Source organism: Cygnus atratus, chromosome 23 (genome assembly GCF_013377495.2).
Source record: "Cygnus atratus isolate AKBS03 ecotype Queensland, Australia chromosome 23, CAtr_DNAZoo_HiC_assembly, whole genome shotgun sequence".
Taxonomy (NCBI): Eukaryota; Metazoa; Chordata; class Aves; order Anseriformes; family Anatidae; genus Cygnus; species Cygnus atratus.
The window spans coordinates 4,549,244-4,569,109 of NC_066384.1; the positions used below are offsets into that span (position 1 = coordinate 4,549,244).

The following is a 19,866-nucleotide window of genomic DNA, read 5'->3' on the forward strand; positions in this document are numbered from 1 at the left end:
TGATGCTCAACAGGATCTCACGTTTATTATTGAGAAGTGATTAATGGTGAAAAGAAAGGCAACGCCCATTCCTCATTGGCTTAACAAGAAACTGAAGAAACATATTCACTACACATTTTACAATATTTCTTTTTTTTTGTCCAAAATTCATTTTCCTGTAAATAAAACAAAGTTTTTTGCCGCTGTTCTCAGCTTTCAAATCAAATTAACCCAGACTTAATCTGTAATCCGTGTAATGCACAAGAACAGAACATCTCTTAGGACTCCTAGTACTTGACTTTCGAGTAACAATGGGTCAGCAAAAAATGAACCACCTTTAAGACACAACCTCGTGGACAATTTCTGCTCAATTCTTCTTAGGCCAAAACCCCAACTTCCTCGTCGGATCCCTCCTCTTCCAGGCCAGGGGGGGGGAAGAAAAGAAAAAAGTTACTCCACTTTCTGCGGTGGGTGTTACAACTCGGTGTTCCAAGTGCAAATGTCAAAACCAGGGGAAGGAGGCGCGAGGGGGTGGAAGGAAGGGAAGCCGCGGGGTTTAAAAATTAGAGAAAAAAGGCATATGCCACTTACGGACTTGAAAAATCCAAAAAACATAGTAAAAAGACAAAAAACAAAGCGTATGCTCCAAAATCACAACCAAAGCCAAAAGAAAGGGAACAGTTTTTTTTTACCTATGCTCTACCTAGAAGGGATTTTTTTTGTTGTTTTTTTTTTTTTATTATTATTATTATTTTTTTTAAGTCCTATGTCTTGTGAAATTCCAATACTTTTTTTTTTTTAAACTGCAATTTTGTAAGAGTCACTTTGAAGTCAATGAAATTAAGAAAAAAAAAAAGTCCTAATTCTCTCTGGGATGTTTTTGCTCTTTCCTTCTCTCTCCGAGAGATAGCCGGGACGCAACCTCTGCTGCAGTCTCTGGGGGAGGAACGGTCTTTTACTTGACACGGCCTTGGCGTTCCTGCAAAAGCAAAGAAAAAAAAAAAGAAAAAAGAGACCGTGTTAGCTGAGCAGCTCTTACAAAACCACCAGGGCTGAGTGAGAAAGCAGTTCGATTCACTGGTTTCGCACATCAGCATTTCAACACGCGGCAGGGACGTGCCCGGGGTGAGCGAGGCGAGCCCGAGACGCGGCGGCTGCTGGCAGGAGGCACACGGGGCTCGGGGCCACCAGCTCATCACCTGCCCCCTGGAGGGATCCTCCCGGCAGCATCCTCCAGACAGCAGAACTCCGGGATCTCCCCGCGACAGGCTTCTCCACGTTCAGCTGAGGAATGAGGGAATTAAGGACGAACCAAGGAAGAATTGGTGAAAGAGGGAGAAGGTCGGTCGAGGTGACTGCTGAAGCCGCGGCCGCTATCGGTGAGGGCTGGGAGAGGGGTGACAGAAAGCTCCCATCCTCCTGGGCGCTGCAGGACACCGAGCAAGGAGCCAGCGCCAAGGCAGAGCCCAGCGCCACGCTGCAGGGGAGCAGCTTTTGGGGGGCTGGAGCGCTGCCTTTGCCCGGTTCCCCCGGTGTTTCACGGGCTGGAGGCTCTCCCACCACCTGCATCTCTCCTCCGACACCGAACGCGCACACACAAACCCCATCCGAACACGTGCACCGTGCCAAAGAGGTAGCACGGCACCAAATACACCAGACACCGAGGTCACCGTGTCACCTGCTGGGCAGAACGCCCCGCGTCACCGTCTCGGCTGGGTTAGAGCCGAGCCAAACCCAGCAGCTTTGCGCACAAGCGGCTCTGGACTATCCCAAGGGATTAAGAGGTGCTGCCCAGCCCACCTTCAAAGTGTTGTTCCCAGACACCACCTCCAAAAGAAAACCTGTCAACAGCTCAAGGAGCCTCCCGGATGCTCCTCCCCGCCCCTCAGCCGCATCTTCTCCGAGCGCAGCCAAGAGCCCGCAGCCCCTTGCAGGAAGGGCACCCAAGCGCCTTGGCTCTAGCTCCGGCGCTCAGCGAGCTCCTCCCACCCAAACCAGTCCCCACCTGCAGCCCCGAGGGATGCCAAGCCCGTCCCTGCCACCGCAAACACCTCCTCCGGTAGGTGCCTGCTGGCGGAACAAGGTGATTTGGTTTGGGCATCCCTCGTGTGAGCCTGCCTCGCTCGGAGAGGAGGGAGCTCGGTGACCAAGGTGCCCGCTCACCTCCCTGGCCGCCCCGGCAGCTCGCTGGGCAGCACCCGGCTCTTGTTGGAAGCGGGCGGGTTGCTGGAAGGAATCGTGGCTCCGCTGAATCCGGTGAGAGCTCGGATGCTGGGAGCTTCGATCCTGGGCGGCCACCCGTTACTGGAAACCTTCCCCCCAGAAGGGAGCCCTGCATCCAGCTCGAAGCAATACCTTGCGCCAGGAGCTGGCAGCGCCCAAGGAGGCTTCAGCTCCAGCTCCTCCGCGTGGGCTGATGGGTGCTGGGGCTGCTCTGTGCCCCGCTGCCCTCCCTGAGCACGGGGAAAGGCAGCCCACCGCAACACCGTGCACAGAAGACCTGCCAGAGAGAGGGGCTAGACTCGAGCACGCGCTCTCCAAGAATATTTGCACCGCGTAAGCCGACTTCGCTCTGTTCTGCTCCGGCACGGCCGCCCGAACCTCCTGCAGGTGCCACGTGCTGCTGAAAAACGCCAGCACCCAACAGCAAAAATAAAGCTACCGCGGCGGTGAGCAGAACCGGTCCCGATCGTGACGCAGAACGGCTCCATTCGTGGCTTTCCCCGCGGTGCTCGGAGGTGCCAGCCCTGCTCCGTCCCCGCCGCGCTACGAGGACAGGTGGCGGCGTGACGCACGCCTCCGGAAGGAGCCGCAGCTGCTGGAGCCAACGCCGCCGGCCTCCCGAAGGAGGAGCGGGTGAAGTTGGCGGCCAGCCCCAGGCAGCCCCGAGGCCAGGGCACGCCGACAGCGTGGGACAGCTCTCCTCAAATAAACGGCTTCTAGAAGTCCGACTTCGCAACGGCAGAGGACAGCCCCTTGGAAAGGGCTCAGCCAGATGTCCCCGTGCCTCCAGGCTAGAGCGGGGAGCGGGGACGTGCCCGAGCACCTTCATTTCGGGGTGGATTACAGCACGGTTCTTCCTCAGCCTGGTGTTCGAAGCCTCCTGCTGCTCAACACCGACCCGGCACCGTGCAGAACCACCACCTCCTACCACCACCGCCTTCCGTCGGCGCCTCCAGCAGCACCCGGAGCCCGGCCGTGCCGCAGACACACCACCGGGACGGGTACCACAGGGCTGCCGCAGGGCAGCAGCGTTGCGGCATCCAACACCGAGGGCACGGTGCCGGCAGGGAAGCCCAGCAGGAGGCACTGCAGGCAGCACCCACACGCGCAGGGCTCCGATCTCGTAGGACACCCACGGAGGGCAGAGATTCTCCCAAAAGCTTCGTGTTCTCTCCGGCTGCCTTTTGGCAGACCTGGGCTGTCGCCTCGCTGCTTTAAATAGGAGGAGCAGGGGAAAGACACCAGCACGGGCAGACTCCTGCCTCCCTCCGTCCGACCCCTCGGCGACCAGAGCGCAAAAGGGATCGGGGATGAGTGGGAAGCGGCTGCCGTGGCTCACGCCGAGCGCTGCCACCCACACAGCACCGCGGGGCTCGCAGGCACCGAGCTCTGGTTAAGCAGAAGCCCTCCGGCATCGCCCTGCTTAACCCACTTGGGGCGCATCGCGGCAGTCCCCAGGGGCACGCAGCGATGCCACCGGCCGAAGGAGCGAGCGGAGCAGGCTGAGGACAGATCCCGGCCAGCGCTGCTGCGGGGAGCCAGCACCAACAGAAGGCTCAGGAGCCTGCGCCCAGAGCTGATGCCAGCAGGTGATAACACCCAAACCCAGCAGGCAAACACCGGCCCCCAGAGACCCGCGCAGCTCCCCCCGAGCTCCTGCACCTTGCCCAACATCTCCGGCAGCCCACGCCTCTCGCTGCAATGGCACGGCGTTTGGTTTCCCAGCTCTCCTCTCGCACCCTGGACGCGATCCCGGCGAGGTAACGTGACGCCGAGCGCGATTTCCAGGGGCCTGTCCCCGAGGCAGGCTGCTGGCTTGGCTCGGACGCGAGGACTCGCGGCTCTCTGCTGCCTCAGACCTGCCCAGCGCGGCCGTCCCGGCAGGATCAGCCCAAGGCACGGCCACGGACAGCACAGCCACGGACGAGGCTTCGCTTCTGTTGAGCTTATCCGCTCCGCAAACAGCCTCCGGTCCTGATTTACAAACCAAACGTGAGGTTTTCCTGCTGTGGGCATTAAAAGCCGTCCCCCACGGAAGGGGCTAACATCAGGAACACCGCTCGGCTTCCAGACAGAAGGCTGCATCTACCTCCTGGCCACCCAGGGGCTCACCACCAGGAGAGACAAGGCGAGACCTGCAAATGAAAGCAATTCCCTGCCAGAGCAGGCGGGCGCCTTCTGCTTTGCAGCTAAGAACCCACAAGAAACCTAAGGGAGCAAAACCCAACGTCCACACAACCCCTAAAAGAAGAAACTGGCATCGTTGGGAACGCACGAGCCGAGCAGGGACACCAACTGCGCCCAGACCCTGCAGGATCTCCTCTCCTACCTACAGACGCTGCTGCTCCCCAGGATCTTTCCAGGCCTCTTTACACCTGATGCACCCGACTGCAGAGGACGAGCCTCTCCTCGCTGAAAGGAGAGCGGGCTCCTGCCGGCTTCGGGGCGCAGGCGGCAGCTGCACAGATCCCGTCGAGGCGCTGGGAAGGACAGAAATCCGCCTTGCGCTCTTCCAGGGCACCCTCGCTGCTCCCCATCAGTAGCGGGGTGGGAAGCCTGCCACCTTTTTCTGCAGTCGGCTGCTTTGGGCACACCAGCACTTCTCATGCGCAGCTCCAATTTCCCCAGCAGGGCTCAGGGAGCTCGGCTCTGACCTATCTGCCACGCAGAAACCCTGCAGAGTGGGGAAGCAACAGCACAGACGGAAGGAACGGGAACAGGTCACGCCAAAGTTCAAGCAGACGGCGTCCCACAGCACTCACAGAGGCTCAGCGAGCTCTGCGCCAAAGTTTCCATCTACACCAGACACAATAAGGTGATTTTTGTTGTTTTGTTTTTTTTTTTTTAAACAAACTCGTGTTCCTCCTCATTTGGGTTCACATGAAGTGTTTCATGACTTCGGTTCCTCTGCAATCACAGCTCACACAACGAGGATCAGCACCAGAAAACGAGCACCCCGTGCCCCTTCAGAAGGGGCAGGACTCCCACCTGGATGGTTCCAACCCTTCAATAACTCACTTCCACCCTCTGTCACACCGTGCGAGCGTCACGGTAAGGACTGAATAACCCCGTGCAGAGAATCTGGGGAGCTTCGCTGAAAAAAAAAATAGGGGAGGGAGCGAATAATGAAGCGACCAAGTTTACTGCTGATGCTATTCCATCCCGGGTAATACAAACAGCAGCCAAGTGTGAAGAAGTGGAGGGCCCTGTGACAAAAACCAGCTGAACGCCGCAGTGAATTCGGTCTGCGTGGCTGAGGTAAACCAAACGACGCACGTGGGAACAAACACAGCCCTAACCCCACAGCCACGGGCTGCAAGCCGGCCACTAACGATCAGAAGCAAGGTTTGATCCCTAACGCTAGGAAAACACCCACAATGAGAGCAAACGTGGTTCAGAACAGACCTTATCGCCGTGCCTTGCCACAAGCCGAGCTGCACCTCGGTCCAGAGCAGCGCCTGCTCCTCTCCACCTCCGCGGGCGTGCGGGAGAGCTGGAAAAGGGTTCGACAAGGGCAGGAGGGACGAGCAAAAGGGCAGGGAAGTTTCTACCTGCAGAGCCACCGGGCTGCAGCTCCCGCTCCTGGAGAAGAGAAGGCCGAATGGGGATGCGAGAGCAGAGCGGGCACCGGCAGCACGCTGAGATCTGCTCTCACCTGCTCCTCCGGCACGAGAACGAGGCGCGACCACGGAAGGCCAGCACGTGGCAGACTCAAAGCAAAGCAAGAGGACGTGCTCCTTCCCAGAGCGTCATTAAGCTGAAGAACTTGCTGCCACAGCAGCCTGAGGATGCTCAAAGAACGCGTCGGAGCACAGGACAAGAAAAGCCATTAGCAGTTAGAGACAAGGATACAAACCCTGGGTCCAGTAACTCCTGAGGTACAAGCTGTTAAAGGCGAGGGGAGCCTTCAGAGACGGATAAACACGTGCTTGCGCTGGCCTTACAGCCATTTGCTCCCGACCACGTCACCGTTAGCTGCCCGCAGAGCTTACTACCTGCAAAAAGAGCAAGAAGGCTCGAGGAACGCCTCCACACATCCAGCAGGGCCACAGGTACCTTGCAAGCCCCGATGAAGACGCTCGCTTCCTCACGTGCCAAGTGACGAAGGCTGCAGACACACACAGGGACGAGCCACCTACAGCCTTCTCTGCGTCTTCGTCTCATCGCTGCTTGAAGGCGAGCACGCAGCACCGCTCAGCCGAGCAGTTTGAGATTTCAGCTGTTGGTGGTTTCCTTTTTTTTTCCTTAAACTCACCAGGAGCACAACACTCGCATCCGCTGAACGCAAACAGCAGCCTCAAGGTTGAGCGATGGTCGGGACTTTGCGGTATCTTCATTATCATCACGCAATTAGAAGTTCTCTGAAGGTTTTACAGGAGGTGACATCAAATCACAAGTAACAGAGCTGGGAGAACAGAACCTTCCCTGGGCGTACAGATGCACGTGGAACAGGAAAAAATCCCACCGTTTTAGTTTCAAGACTAGAAATGAGACAAAGCTGCAGACAGATCTTGTCTCAAGTCTTCTAAGCCGATATTGCATTGTAAGAAACAACTCTGCTGCTAACCACAGGGAAAAAAACCTCAGCGTTGTCCTTTTAATAAAACAACTCTAGTGGGATGGAACCAGAAACAGGCTCCGTTTCCAAGCTCTTCCTAGGGAACGGCTTGCAAAACCCCAGTGCTTTCTTAGGAGCTGCTCAGAGGGCCGACCACAGGACGCACGCGCCCATTAAGCAGCCTCACGCTGGGCAGCTCGTCGCTGGAAGGAGCTCCAAGGGGCTCTGTGCCAGCCGGGTAAGGACAGAGGTTATCCCAGAGGCAACAGCAGCCCTCCTGAGCAGAGGCTGCCTCGGACAACGCTGCCACAGTACGAGCAGGGCAGGGCTGGTTCACTCGGCACGCACCACGAAGGAATGGGTTTAGGAACCCGTAAAGCCCCAGGACAGCCCAGCCACTACCAGGTACAAACGGGAACGTACGGGAAAATAAGAGGGCTCAAATAACTGCAGCTGAAACGGTTGCACGGCACCAAACACGGTGCCTTCTAGCTGAGCACCGGTCACATAACGCAGACAAGAAAGCAGCTCCTTGCAGGCAGAAGTGCTGCAGAATTACAATTTTCCCACTAACTCGGTGCATGAAGCTGTTCTTGATGTTCTGCACTGCCACAAGGCCCGCGTTTCGATGCACTTCAGCAGTTCTCCCAGGATCCTGGTCAGTTTGAGGTGACGTCTCGTGACCTGGCACCTCTGCACCAGGCAGAAAGCCCAGGCAGCAGAGCAGAGCCATGCCCAGCGCACGGGGCTGTCATTAAACGAGAGCTGACGAGTGCTGAGCTACAAACTGAGCTGCTTTTAGGGAGAAGCAGCTGTTAATAAAATAACCTGAACCACAAGGCCTGGGTCGGTGGCTGTTAACCTCGGTGCCAGCACCTTACTCTCAGCACTTGAAGAAAGCCACCAGCACCGACATCTCGCACGCTCCCTCCTCGCAGCTCCCAGGGAATTCGCCAGCCACACGCAGCCCGGCTCAGTCGCTGAAGGAGGAGCGAAGCCTTTCTTCCTCAAGCCCTTCTCTTGAAATCATCACGTTCCTGACGGGGGCACTTCACACGTTGGTAGGAGGATCAGGTCAGGGCATCCTGCAGCTCGGAGCCAGGTGAAGCAGCCTGGAGCAGGGGGACGGGAAGGAGCGAGCAGCCCTGCCCACAGCACGCAGGCTCCGAGCAGACTCCGAGAGGACTCCAAGAGGACTCCAAGAGGTGGCCGCGGCTGTCAGAGGCCAGCACCATTCATCCCGTGGCCCGCTGACCTGGAGACGGAAGGCTCTCAATCCGATCACCGGTCCTCGAAGGCTCCTCTCCCCACCTTCAGAAGCGACGAGCCGACTCTCTGCTGTCTCAGAGCGCTAACGCGATGTTAACGGAGTCGGGAGCTGGAACAGGCTCGCCCTTTTCCCCCGCTTGTTGCAGGGAAATGGCTCCCAGCTGCTCCTGGTTCAGGGCCGAGGGAGAAGTGCCCCGTCCCCCAGCGGGGAGCAGAGCAGCAGGGAGAGCTGAGCCTTCCCCTCCTGTTTTCTACTGCCTCTAAGCAAAGCTAACACATAACCGAGCTACGGGAGAACGCCGCTAAGTGCTCCACAGTGCTGCCGACAGGTATTTAAGCACACAGCGCCGCTTGTGTCAAACAGGGAGTAACAAACTACTAGGATAAGCAGCACGGGTTATGTTCACTCCGTTACTGAGTATGACAAACACGAGCACGGACACACACGTACGGGACCGGGAAGGCTGGGACTAAGCCAGGAGAAACAAGGCGCGTTACCGAGCAGCGAAGGGCACTCACTGCCCGTCCTGGTACATACACCAGCTAAAAACCCGTCACCGGGGTCAGGATTTGGAGCGGAAAGAGCAAACGGCCTTGGGATCACTGGATAAAAGGGACCACGCGAGTGCAAGCAGTGTCCCCTTCTGTCACGGCTGGCTGTGCCTGGACGGGCAGTGTCCACGAACCAAACCTTTGCTTCCCCTGCAGTCAGAAACGCTCCCCTGGGGAGACGGCAAAGACGAACGCAAGCGCAGCGTCAGCCAGGGCCACCAGCAGGAGAAAAGCGTCGGTCCACGCTACAGAAAACAAGCCCGCTCCTCCCTGCCCTCAGAGACTACAAATGAAGAATTTAAGAGCTTTGCAGGAGACACCAGGAAGCGTTCCCTTCTTACAAGGGCTGGGAAGCAGCCCGCTCGCGTCAGGCAGGCTCACACAGCACCACTCGGTTTCCCTTACACCGTAACTGGTACAGGGGGCAGCGCCACGATTAAAACTCCTTCAGCCAGCAGTGCCAGCTGCCGTGCAAAAAGCAGCACGTTTGGGGAAGCAACAGCCCCGCCAACCAGACCTTTCTGTTTCGAGGGGCACAACCTCAGCAAGGAACCCGACCCCGCACCGCTCGCCCCAACTCGATGCCAACCAGCCAAGGGCAGCCGGCCACCCCGACAGGGAGGGACAGGACGTTTTCCATGCAATTTCCTCCCCCAAATCCCTGAAAACCTGCAAGGAAAGTCCCCCAGGCCCCCCCCCCCCCCTCCCCGGTCCTGGCAATGGGATGAGAGAGCCGTGCTCAACGCCCCTGGGAGCGTGCCCCAGCGGGTGCCCCGCAAACACAGGGTGCTTCCCTGCAGTGCCGCAGCGCATCCGGCACGGCCTGAAACCTCCACGCTGCAACGCTCCCAGGAATACCTGGGAACTCCTAGGGCTACGGAATAGCATCTTCTGGCTGTTCGTTTACACAGGTAAAGCAACCCTTCCCGGGAAGGAGCTGCTGACACCCCCTACCACGAAGGCTGCTGCCTTTCCAGAAGTCCTGCACTACCCCAGCCAGGGTCACGCCGGCAGTCGGCTTCATCCATCCGGGCACCAACACCCGAACCCTTTAAAAACCGGATTTTAGCAGAGCAAAGCGAGACACTCGAAAGAGATCTGAGGGCAGAGGCGAGGACAAGAGCTCGATTTCAGCGTCTCCACCACCGCTGAGCCTCCCCTCACCGGCCGGAGGGAACAGCACCAACCCCGAGAGATATTTTTCATATGACTTCTTGGGACTATTTTGGGGAATTCTAGAGCAGTGACTCCAGCAGGGAGATGTATAAAAGGATACTGGAGAGTTCCCAGGCTTGCACAAGAGCTCGCCCATCTGCTCGGGCAGCGAGCAGGAATCCAACTGCAAGGCAAAGGTTTCGGCAAGCTGGAAGCCGAGCGCAACAACCGCAGCTTGCTCCGAGCTCAAACCAAGCCAAACGCGGAGACATTTCAGCTCCGAGGAAGAGGAATGCAGAGCGTTACCCTGTCGCCGCCACCCGAAGACTGCTGGTGGAGACAAAGAGCCTCTTGCAGTGGGATTTCCCCGACACAAAAGCAGCCTGACAGACCGCAGGCAGGGAGGCAGCGCCGCAGCCCGCTGCCAGAGGAGCGTTTTAACTTTCCACCGCCCCGGCTCCGCTCTCTGATCACTCTTTTTTTTTCCAGGTGACTCGCTGAGGTGTCCCGAGGCAGGCATAGCGTGGTGCTGGGGTTTTTTCTGGTTCTTTTTTTTTTTTTTGGCCAACCGCAGTCGCGGGGTGCCCGTCAGCACCCGCCCCGCTGGAGCACGCAGCTGCGCCCCGGCGAGGGCCCAAACCAGCAGTCACCGAAACCCTGACCATCCCCGCGGCCGCGTCACAGGGCCCTCCGAGAGGTCAAAGTGCTGCAAGAAAGACCCAAAACGCTGCAAGGAAAGACCCAGTCACTTCCTCCGCGCTGGATGTCACAGGGCAGAGGCGCTCCGCATGCAGCGGGGTGAGTCAGCAGCAGAAAGCAAACGGCAGCTTCACGAATCCCTCCTTGCCTACCGATCCCAGGGAGGGATGACTAAGTTCCCTCCGAAAGAATAAAGCATTTCCTAATCGGCCACTTCTGCACCGGAGCCCCACATCAAATCAGCTCCAGCAGCGCCGGGAAGGAGGCGCCGAACGCCCGCCAGCTGCTGCGGCCGCTTTGACCCCACTACGCGGGAGCATCCCCCCAAAAAAACCACCAAGGATTGCTGGGGAGGGGGCTTCAAGGCGTGACTGAAGAGACAGGCAGAGATGTTCTGCATTTTACAGAAAACTGCTAAGTCACTATTTTTAATATCTTACTCATTTTCAAGCCATTATAAGCCAGCAAACAGCACACCACGTGCCTGGCCCCTCTCCCACTGTTCTCTTCCTTCTTTCCACCCCCTTGGATCTCCCCAGGACAATTTTCTTCCCGTCCCTGCCCGCTGGCGCCTCCTCTGCCCTTCCCCTGCCGGCTCTCCCCGTGCCACGGCCCCGCTGCCGTCTCACACCACACCGTCGGATGCCGGGCACGTGAGGACCCCACTTCCTGCAGCGCCCCGCGCAGCCCTCGTTTCCCACCGCGTTCCCAACCTCAGCTGATAAAGGAGAAAAAGGCTGGAGAGCAGGCGAACAGTGCTCGGATGCGAGGTCACACAACGCATCCAGGTTGTCACAGAGAGCAAGCTCAGACGTAAAATTAAGAAATCCTTCTCTCCCCGTGCCTTGCAACTTGTTCCTCCCCTACAGACTTCCTGCAGGCACCGTAAACGCTTGAGGCTCCAAGATGTGACCGCCTTTGGTGACGCTGCTTATGGGGACGATGCTCCAAGTTAAAAATGACAAATTCAGATGTGTTCACTGCCGGGGCGAGCAGTTGCAGCTCCTGACTCAGTTCTCCAGCCGCTGGTGCAAGATTCCCCCCCCACTGAAGGAACAGAGCCCACCAGAGGGCTTGGCAGCCCCCCGCAAGCTGTGCCGGTGCTCATTTTTAATTACTGCTGTGATCAAATCCCAGCAGATCCCCGCCGCAGAGCGGCTCAGCCGCAGGTGAATCTAACACGAGCGCACCCAGGCTCACCGCTCACTGGATTTCCTCCCAACCCCAGAGTCTGGGACCAGTTTTCAGCCCTCCCGGTGAACAAACGGGGGGGGGTGACAGCAGGCTTCGAGGCGGCGGACCCACGCGGCAGGGCACGGCCACACTCCGTGCCGGCGCCAGCCGACCGGCTTCAGATCCTACCGCTCACTGCCAAAGGAACGGAACGACCTGCGCCGCGTCCACGGGAGAGGACGAGCGCTCACGGACTTAAATCGCTGCAGGGGAGATTTAGGTTGGGCATTAGACAAAGCCTTCTGCCGGGAAGGATAATTAAGCGCAGGCCTGGATTGCCCGGGGAGGGCCAGGAACTGCTGCAAGCGGAGGTTTTGCGAGCGGTGGGAAGCATCTGCCACCCGCTGATCCCACCGCGGGCAAGGGGTGGGTCAGACAAGCTGCCGAAGCCCCAGCTCCGCGGCCCAGCCGCCCCCAAAAGCCCCCCCGATCTCTCACTTTGTGCCATCCCGACCCTGGAGCTGACCACAGTGTGAAATGGGATCTGTGCGGACCGCGGTGCTGGGGGCAGCCTGAGATCTGCAGCAACCGAAGGGCAGGCGGCCGCGAGCAGGGCCAGCACGAGCTTCCTCACCCCGCTCCGCCCGGTGGCACCCAGTTCTGGCAGCACCCGTCTGCGCCCCGCTGGCACCCATTTGGCCAGCAGATTTGCTCCCGTTTGGGCCGCAGGTTGCCTGTGCGAGCACGCAGCCAGCCGAAAAGCCCCCCCAAAAGCCCCCCGATGCCCAAACTCGCCCACGAGCCCATGCCTCCAGGCCACGGACCCCGTCCGCTGCACGGCAGCCCGCCTCCTGCCCCACGGGACCCCCCCAGACAGACGGAGGAGTTACCTTTTTGACATTTTCCTCCTCCTCCTGGCGTTTCTCATAGTGTGAGAAGTCATCGAAGATGGAGGTGGTGTGCTTGTAGGTGGCAATGATTTTCAACACCTGCTTAGCCTTTTCCAGAGGCACCTCCTGAGTGTCCCTGGAGTTGGTCACTGGTTTATTCTCGTTGTTCTCTAGGCGGATGTGCCGCAGCTGGCTGTTGGGAACGTCCTTCACAAAAATCCACCTGACATCAAAACGTCCCTTCCACTTGTCCTGGGACCACACACCCGCACACGTGTTGTAGTCCACAGCAGATTTCATCTCTGCTACTCCGCAGAAGTGACCGCTCCCGTTGACGCTGAACAGTAAGTAAACGGGGCCCTTCCCGTTCATGGAGCGGTAGGCGGCATCCAGTCTCTTGTTGCCGTGCTCTGTGCTGCACCAGATGTTGTACTTGATGGACCGGTGGATATCGTCCTCGGAGTAACTCTTAATGATGAACACCCGCCCGTGCTTGGGGTTCCAGTCGAAATCCTTGGGGTTGTAGTTGTTGATGGACCTCAACTTCTCCAGGACCGGGTGAGGCTCCGACGGAGCGGAACCGGAGCCGGCCTGAGCCTGCCCCGCTCCGCCGCCGCCGCCGCCGTCCGCGCCGTTTTGGCCGAAGCCGTTGCCGCGGTTCCGGGGGGCGACCCAGCGGGCGGGCTGCGCCGCCTGCTGCGGCACGGGCAGCGGGGCGGGCTGCGGCGGGGGCAGCGGCTGGGGCTGCTGCTGCCCGGCCGAAGCCTGCGCCACCGGCGGGCTGCCGCTCATCTGCTGACCCACGGGCTGGGGGGACGCCTGGGGGGGCTGCTGAGCCATGGCGGGGACCAAAGCCTGCGAGGGGGCTTTCGCCACGGGCCCTTTGTTGTCCCAAGTCCCGATATCCATGTTGTGTTTGATGGGGGGCGGCGGGAGGCTGGAGCCCGCAATGCCGTTCTTGGTCTTCAGCTTGGGCTGCTGCTTGGCCGGCTTGCTGGCGATGTCGGCCCAGGAGGCGGGCTTCGGAGGAGCGATGGTAGCCGGGGGCAAGCTGCTGGACGCCACGATGTTACTGCTGATGGAGCCGCTGCCGACGGCCGAACCGACGACCTTGGGGACGGTGCTCGCCACGTCCGTGCTGCCCAGCTTGAGGGCCGCCATCCCCTGGTCGATGGTGTTCATGCCCGGAGCCTTGTTCAGGGTCTCGCTGGCGAAGGCGGACTGGCCGTCGATCATGGCTCCACCCAGCGAGCTCGGGGCGTAGGCGTAATTGCTGCTGTAGCCGGAGCTCTGAGTGGATTGTCCCTGAGAACTGTTATTCCCCCAAGCCGAGAAGTCGATCCCGCTCGGGAAGAAGTTAAAGCCGTGCTGCCCGAGGAACGGGGTGCTGCCGAGGGCCCCCGGCTGCCCGAACATGGCGTCGGGGAGGAAGTGGGGCTCCCCGTTGCTCAGCTGTCCGTACGAGGTCAGGTAGGGCATGGGGGGGTCGCCCCCCGTGGACCAGGCAGCCTCGCCCAGGGAGTAGGAGAACCCGATGGAGGGGCTGTAGTAGTTGGGTAGGTAGGAATCGGACATTGCAGTGTACGCATTGTTCTGCGAAACAAAAAACAAGCACTGAACGGTTAGGATGAGCAGAACAAGTTTCCAGGGACCAGGACTAAAAGCCGTTCCGCCTTCCCGCGCCCGACCCTCCCTGCCCTGGGGCCGGGCAGGCAAACAGGCCCGGCCCCAGAGCACCTCCAGCAGCAGCTTCGCTGCCAGACAGATTAAGCACGAAGGCTTCGCCAGCTCCTGCCAGGACGAGAGCGCACAGTGCTCCCGATGCACGGTACGGACAGGACGCTGGGCTGCCTCAGAGCTCCTGCGCGGGCTGTGAAAGCAGTACCTTACCTAGCATACGAGTGTTACCTTCTGCTTCTCCTATCTGCTCGGAAAGAGGGATTTTCTCACCTGGGAACACACGTGTCTGAGCTTATTCTGCCGCTTGTTTGATGCGGGGTTTGGGGGAAGGAGACAGAAGTGGAATACACAGGGTGAAGGGTGCTGCTGAAATCACAAACGTCCCTCGCTGCTTCTAGCACAAGTCCCTTCCTTAAACATACCGCCCAGGAGAAGCGCTTTATCCCAACAATTCAAACTGCTAAGAGTTTGAAACATTCCAACAACTTGCAAACAAACCAGGATTTAATGCCTCATCTTCGAAATACCAGCTGCTCCGGTGCTGCGAGCACATACTAAAAAACACCTGGAGATGGGGAGTGATCAATAACACCTCATCGGGAGCCCTTCGTGGCGTGGTGACCACAACGAGCGAGCAGGCTGCAGAGCAGAAAAAAGCAGCTCTGTGCTCTGGTCTCCCTTTTAACATCCAAACAGCCTTTAGGTTATGAAAACAAATGCTTAATTTTACAATTAGGAAACTCTCAGACATGACTAAGATTTGCTTACACGAACAACATCTGTCATTTCGTATTCAAAGCCGCGTGTCCGTCCCCCCCCCCCCCTCGGGGAGCTGTTAAAGCCACGCTAATGGACATTATCAGCTGGTAATCTGAACCTGGGTGCAGACGGCCTGGTGCTACGCAGCAGCTCACATGCCAACCCAACGCAGACGAGATGAGAAGCTCAGTTCCCATTTAAAAGCTTGGCTTGCAGCAGGCTCTACTCCGTTTTTCGTTGAATCATGTTTCCGTGTGCCAAGCGGCTCCCCCAGGACTTCATGCCGTGCCCAAATCCACGGAGGCTCTCAAGATGGCTCTGGCATCCCCCAGAAACAGCAGCTTCGCCGCTGCACCTTCCGCGGAGTTGAACGGAAGCAACAGGTTTGGGGCTAACCGGCTCAGCCCCAACTTCCCCCAAATCGACAGGAATTAAACTACCCCTGCTTTCACAGTGTTTGGGGTGGAAGGGGCCTCTGAAGGTCCCCGGTTCCAGCCCCTGCCGTGGGCAGGGACCCCTCCCACCAGCCCAGGTGCCCGAAGCCCCATCCAGCCCGGCCTCGAGCTCTTCCAGGGACGGGGCAGCCACAGCTCCTCTGAGCAGCCTGCTCAGCGCCTCACAAACCTGCTAGTGAGGAATTGCTTCCTGGTGCCTGATCTGCACCTCCCCTCTTTTAGTTTAAAGCCATTTGCAGAGACAAAGTTTGTTTCGCTGTGTAAAACTAGAAAACTTTCCGTGCTGCCTCACAGTGTGACCGCACGGAAGCTCAGAGACAGTCACTCCTGCCTGTTCGCCCGGAAAGGCGGGAAAGGACATTAATACCGAAATTAACTCCTATCCCAGGTACAGCTTTAATAATTGGGGAACTCAGTCCTGCTAAACCAAACCACCCAACGGTCTCGAAGGCTCAATCTGTCCAAAAACACAGACGGCAGCACTGACTCTAAGGGGCAGTTTGCAAGGCAAATGAAGGAACTTCACAAATAATTATTTTGAACCGGCGAAGTGCCTTGCCCTCACCTAAAACCTGCAGCCAGCAGGCAGAGCACAGCTCCCTCTCTGCAGGCTCCTCCTTCAGCTGCCACATGGACACCCGGCCCCTTGTCCCCTCAAAACATTTCCTCGTGTGCCGCTCGACGTTGAACTTGAAGGCAGCCCGCTCCAGCCTAGGTTGGAACAGCACCTGCAGAATATTCACCAGCCGGCCTCACGCAGCACGGCTGGAGCAGAGGAGTTAATTACCTCCTAATTAGCAGGTGAGAGCTGGCAGCTCGGTGCATTTGCGACAGGCCCGCTGCTGCTCACTGCCTCGATTTCCACAGCCGTGCTTCGCCATCAAGCAGCACCTCGCTCGGCTGCACTGCACTTGCACAACTGACACTGATTAGCATGCAAATAAAGCCTCATCAGCTTTTAATTCTCTCCGATGACTAAGACTTCGTGTACAGTTATTTCCTCAAATTCGCTATCCCTCTGCATCCCCACCTCAGACCAGAGGCAGGGCTAGAGCTTATTTACTGCTGCTGCTCAGCTTTCGGGGCTGGTTTTTGAAATGAAGTCACCGACCACGTACCTGAGCTCTAAAACACGCAGTAACATCACGTACCAGGCTGACAAGGCAGCAACGGTCGCACCTGAAACAGCAGCTCCGCAGTTACAGGCCAGGAAACTTTACAACGTGGTTACCTCGTGCTGGTGGGGAGGGCTCAGAAAGCAGAGCGCCCGTGCTGCGCTGCAGCAGCTGGCTGAATTTGATTCGTTTCTCAGCCTCAGCTCCCTTCCCACCTTCAGAGGAGGGGCGCACACGTTCCTGCTTCTCTATCAGGAGCCTGGCTCAGCAGCTCCAGTCGCCTCCAGACTCACCCCCGGGTTCTGGATTTTTATTATAAGGAGCATCACGACACAGGTGAGAGGCGACAAGAGGTGACAAGCATCACAGCACAGCAAAAAAAAAAAAAAGAACCAACAACTTAAACTCGCCTAAAGTTTCATTCAAAATTAACACAGAGGCTTTACCTCACTCCTGCTGAGTGTCTAGGACAACAGCTCTGGTTCAGCTCCCCACTTTTAAAAAATAACTTTACCAGTTTGTGACACAAGAGGGACTTTCAGATAGGTACCAAGCACACAAAATAGAGTAAAATATCACTTTGCTTCTAATATTACAGTATCTGTCATGCTTTTTAGGAAAGTTAAATAAAACTGTGCTCTGTAGGGAATACTCCCATGTCCAGAAAGTCAGAAATTGGTGATGCTGGTTTTGGGGCCAAAAAAAAAAAAAAAAGACTACCACCATTAAATGACAGGGCAAGGAAAATAGCTAATTTTAGTCAAGGCTTGAAAAAGTCACCGCACTCCCTCACCCTACGCAGTTCAAATTCAGGCTTGTAACTTTTTAGGGAGCTGAACGCAGCGAGTTACCTTCACGGACAGGCCGAGTGCTGAAGGGGACTTACAGGGAGTTTGGCCTCATGTTTTTAGAGCAACTAGGAAAATACCTGTTGAATATTTAACTGGGCTAGAAACCTGTTCCTGTGTTCCAACAAAACATGTGGCACCTTTATCTGAAAAAAAAACACACTGACTAGTAAATATGATTAGAAAAACAGAGAAAGGGAGAACCGAAGCAGCTTATTTTCACTAATCACAACAGGAGAGGGAAAAGAAGCCAAGGGAACGAACTCAGGGCTCCGGCCTTACTACAGATGTTTATCCGTAATGCTCACGTCTAATCAGCTGAACTCCATCTGCTGTGTGTCACTCCCCTCCTGCTCCTAAGACAGACCAGTTCACAACGGAGCTAATCTGAAGGAACAAGGGAAGAGGAGAAGTATCGGGAAGGCCGACTTTCCAAAGCCGGTCACAGAGTCTGGAGCCCAACTTTAACTCAAGCTCTAACAAAGTCTTCACAGCTTTTATCACAAGAAGGTTCTGCGGGCTTTTTTTTTGGTGAAAATTTAAAAAAAAAAAACAAAAACCCTTGACGTGCATTTTCAGTTTACTTGGCAGAGATAAGAGCACCGATAGTATCCTCCCAAAGCCTTCAGAGCACAGCAGCGTTTTGTGAAGCAGTTTCACAATGCAGCAGAGTGCATCTGCTCGTAGGGGATAAAGAGCCACACACAAGCAAGGAAACAAGGTCAAAACAGTAAAACTGAAAGATCAGAAACGCTAACTTGGAGACAGTTGATCACTGCTGTTAAAAAAAAAAAAAGAGCTGAATCCAACCGTAGGGGGTCCCAACACCCCGAAATATTGCTATCACCTTTATTCCTCGCCCACCGTGGGCTATTTTTTTATTTTTTATTTTTTTGCCTGGCGAGCTGCAGGTATAAAAACCGCGTTATCTGGCGAGCAGAACGCGGCGGGGACGGCAGACACGAGGATGCCAGCTCTGCCTCGGCAGCCAGGCAGCAGCAGGAAACCGCCAGGCTCCCGGCGCTTCCTGCCCGCTGCAGGTACTCTTACTCACCGGCCTGGCCTGGGGGCTCAAGTAGGGCTCAAAGTCATCATCGTTTAAGCCATCCTTCTGGTGCACGGAGCCGTTTTGCACTGGGGGAGAGATTCAGGGCGTTACGGAGCTCTGCCAGCGGCCCCGCCGGGCGCTACGAGGCCGCCCTGCTGCCACAGCACCGGCTGGGAGCTTCCCCACCTCACAACCCCTGCCTGAGAACTTCCCCCAGCCCCACACACAGCGACCGCCTTCACGCTTCTGCAGCAGGCCAGCTCTTCTGTCATTCATTTTTACTCGTTCAACAGCACTTTTTTCCTTTCCCGGGGGGTTTTCCTCCTCCCCCCAACCCTTCAGCTCACGGCCACGCTGCCCGGGGCTGTTTTGGCCGAACGCTTCCCATCCACGCCGCCCCCCCCCGAGCCCCAAGTCTCCCATGGGACGCCCGCTCCCGAGTGGACCCCGGTACCCCCCCGGTGTCCCCCTGCACCCCCCGGTGTCCCGGGTACCCCCCGCACCCCCAGCATCCCCCCATAACGGCAGTACCACCGGGTGCCCCCCGTACTCTCAGTACCCCCCCCGGCGTTCCCAGTACCCCCCATGCCCCTGGTACCCCCGGTACCCCCCGGTGCCCCGGGTCCCCCCCAGCGCTCCCAGTACCCCCACAGCCCCGGTACCCTCGGGTCCCCCCGGTTCTCCCCATACCCCCCCGTACCCTCCGGTGTCCCCCCATGCCCCCGGTACCCCCCCGTACCCCCCGGTGCCCCAGGCCCCCCCCCCCCCACTACTCCCAGCAGCCCCACGGCCCCGTCACTCCCCCGGTGCTCCCCCACGGCCCCGTTCCCCTCCGGTGCCCCCGGTGCTCCCCTTCCCCCCCGTACCCCCCGGTGCCCCCCGTTTCCCACCTCCCCCCCCCCCCCCTCACCTTTATTCCCCTGGCCCTTGGGTCTCTGCGGGAAAGAAGAGAGCAGCGCAGCCCGGTGAGCGGGGCCGGGCCGGGCCGCACCACGCCGCGGGGAGGCCGCCGCTAGGCCCCACCGGGCCGCGGCCTCCTACGGGGGAAAGGGGGGAAAGGGGGGGGGTCGGCGAGGCCCCTACCTGCTCCAGGAGGCTGCTGGCCGACATGGCGGCTCCGCGGCGGGGCTGCGGGCGGGGCGGGGCGGGGCGGCGGCGGCTTTGTCCGGGAGCGGGGCTCGGGGCGCGGCCGCCTTGGAGGACTCCGGGCCGGCGGCGGCGGGGGCTGCTGGGGGCGACGCTCTAGGCGAGCAGCCCCCTCCTCGCCTGCCCTCCCCGCCCTCCCCCCCCCTGCCCCTCTGGCCTCTCTCTTCCGGTCCCCGTCTCTATGGCCCCGGGCCCGCCGCGCTCGCGCCCACACACGCGCGCGCGCGCGCGCTCCCTCCTCCTCCTCCTCCTCCCTCCCCCCCCCCCCAACCCGGCGTCACGCGGCACCGCGCGCGCAGGCACAATGGCGGGAGGGG

At 58.4% G+C, this 19,866-nt stretch overlaps 1 protein-coding gene across 1 annotated transcript; it reads right to left on the bottom strand.

Annotated features, from left to right (window-relative positions):
* YTHDF2 (YTH N6-methyladenosine RNA binding protein F2) lies at nucleotides 1-19,586 on the bottom strand. The gene is made up of 5 exons (XM_035562380.2): nucleotides 19,487-19,586; nucleotides 19,314-19,338; nucleotides 18,410-18,489; nucleotides 12,499-14,091; nucleotides 1-958 (listed from the first exon to the last, which is right to left on the bottom strand). Exons 1-5 carry the CDS (start codon nucleotides 19,511-19,513, stop codon nucleotides 935-937), a joined length of 1,749 nt encoding a protein of 582 aa, XP_035418273.1. The 5' UTR covers nucleotides 19,514-19,586; the 3' UTR covers nucleotides 1-934.
* Between the last annotated feature and the right edge of the window lie 280 nt (nucleotides 19,587-19,866).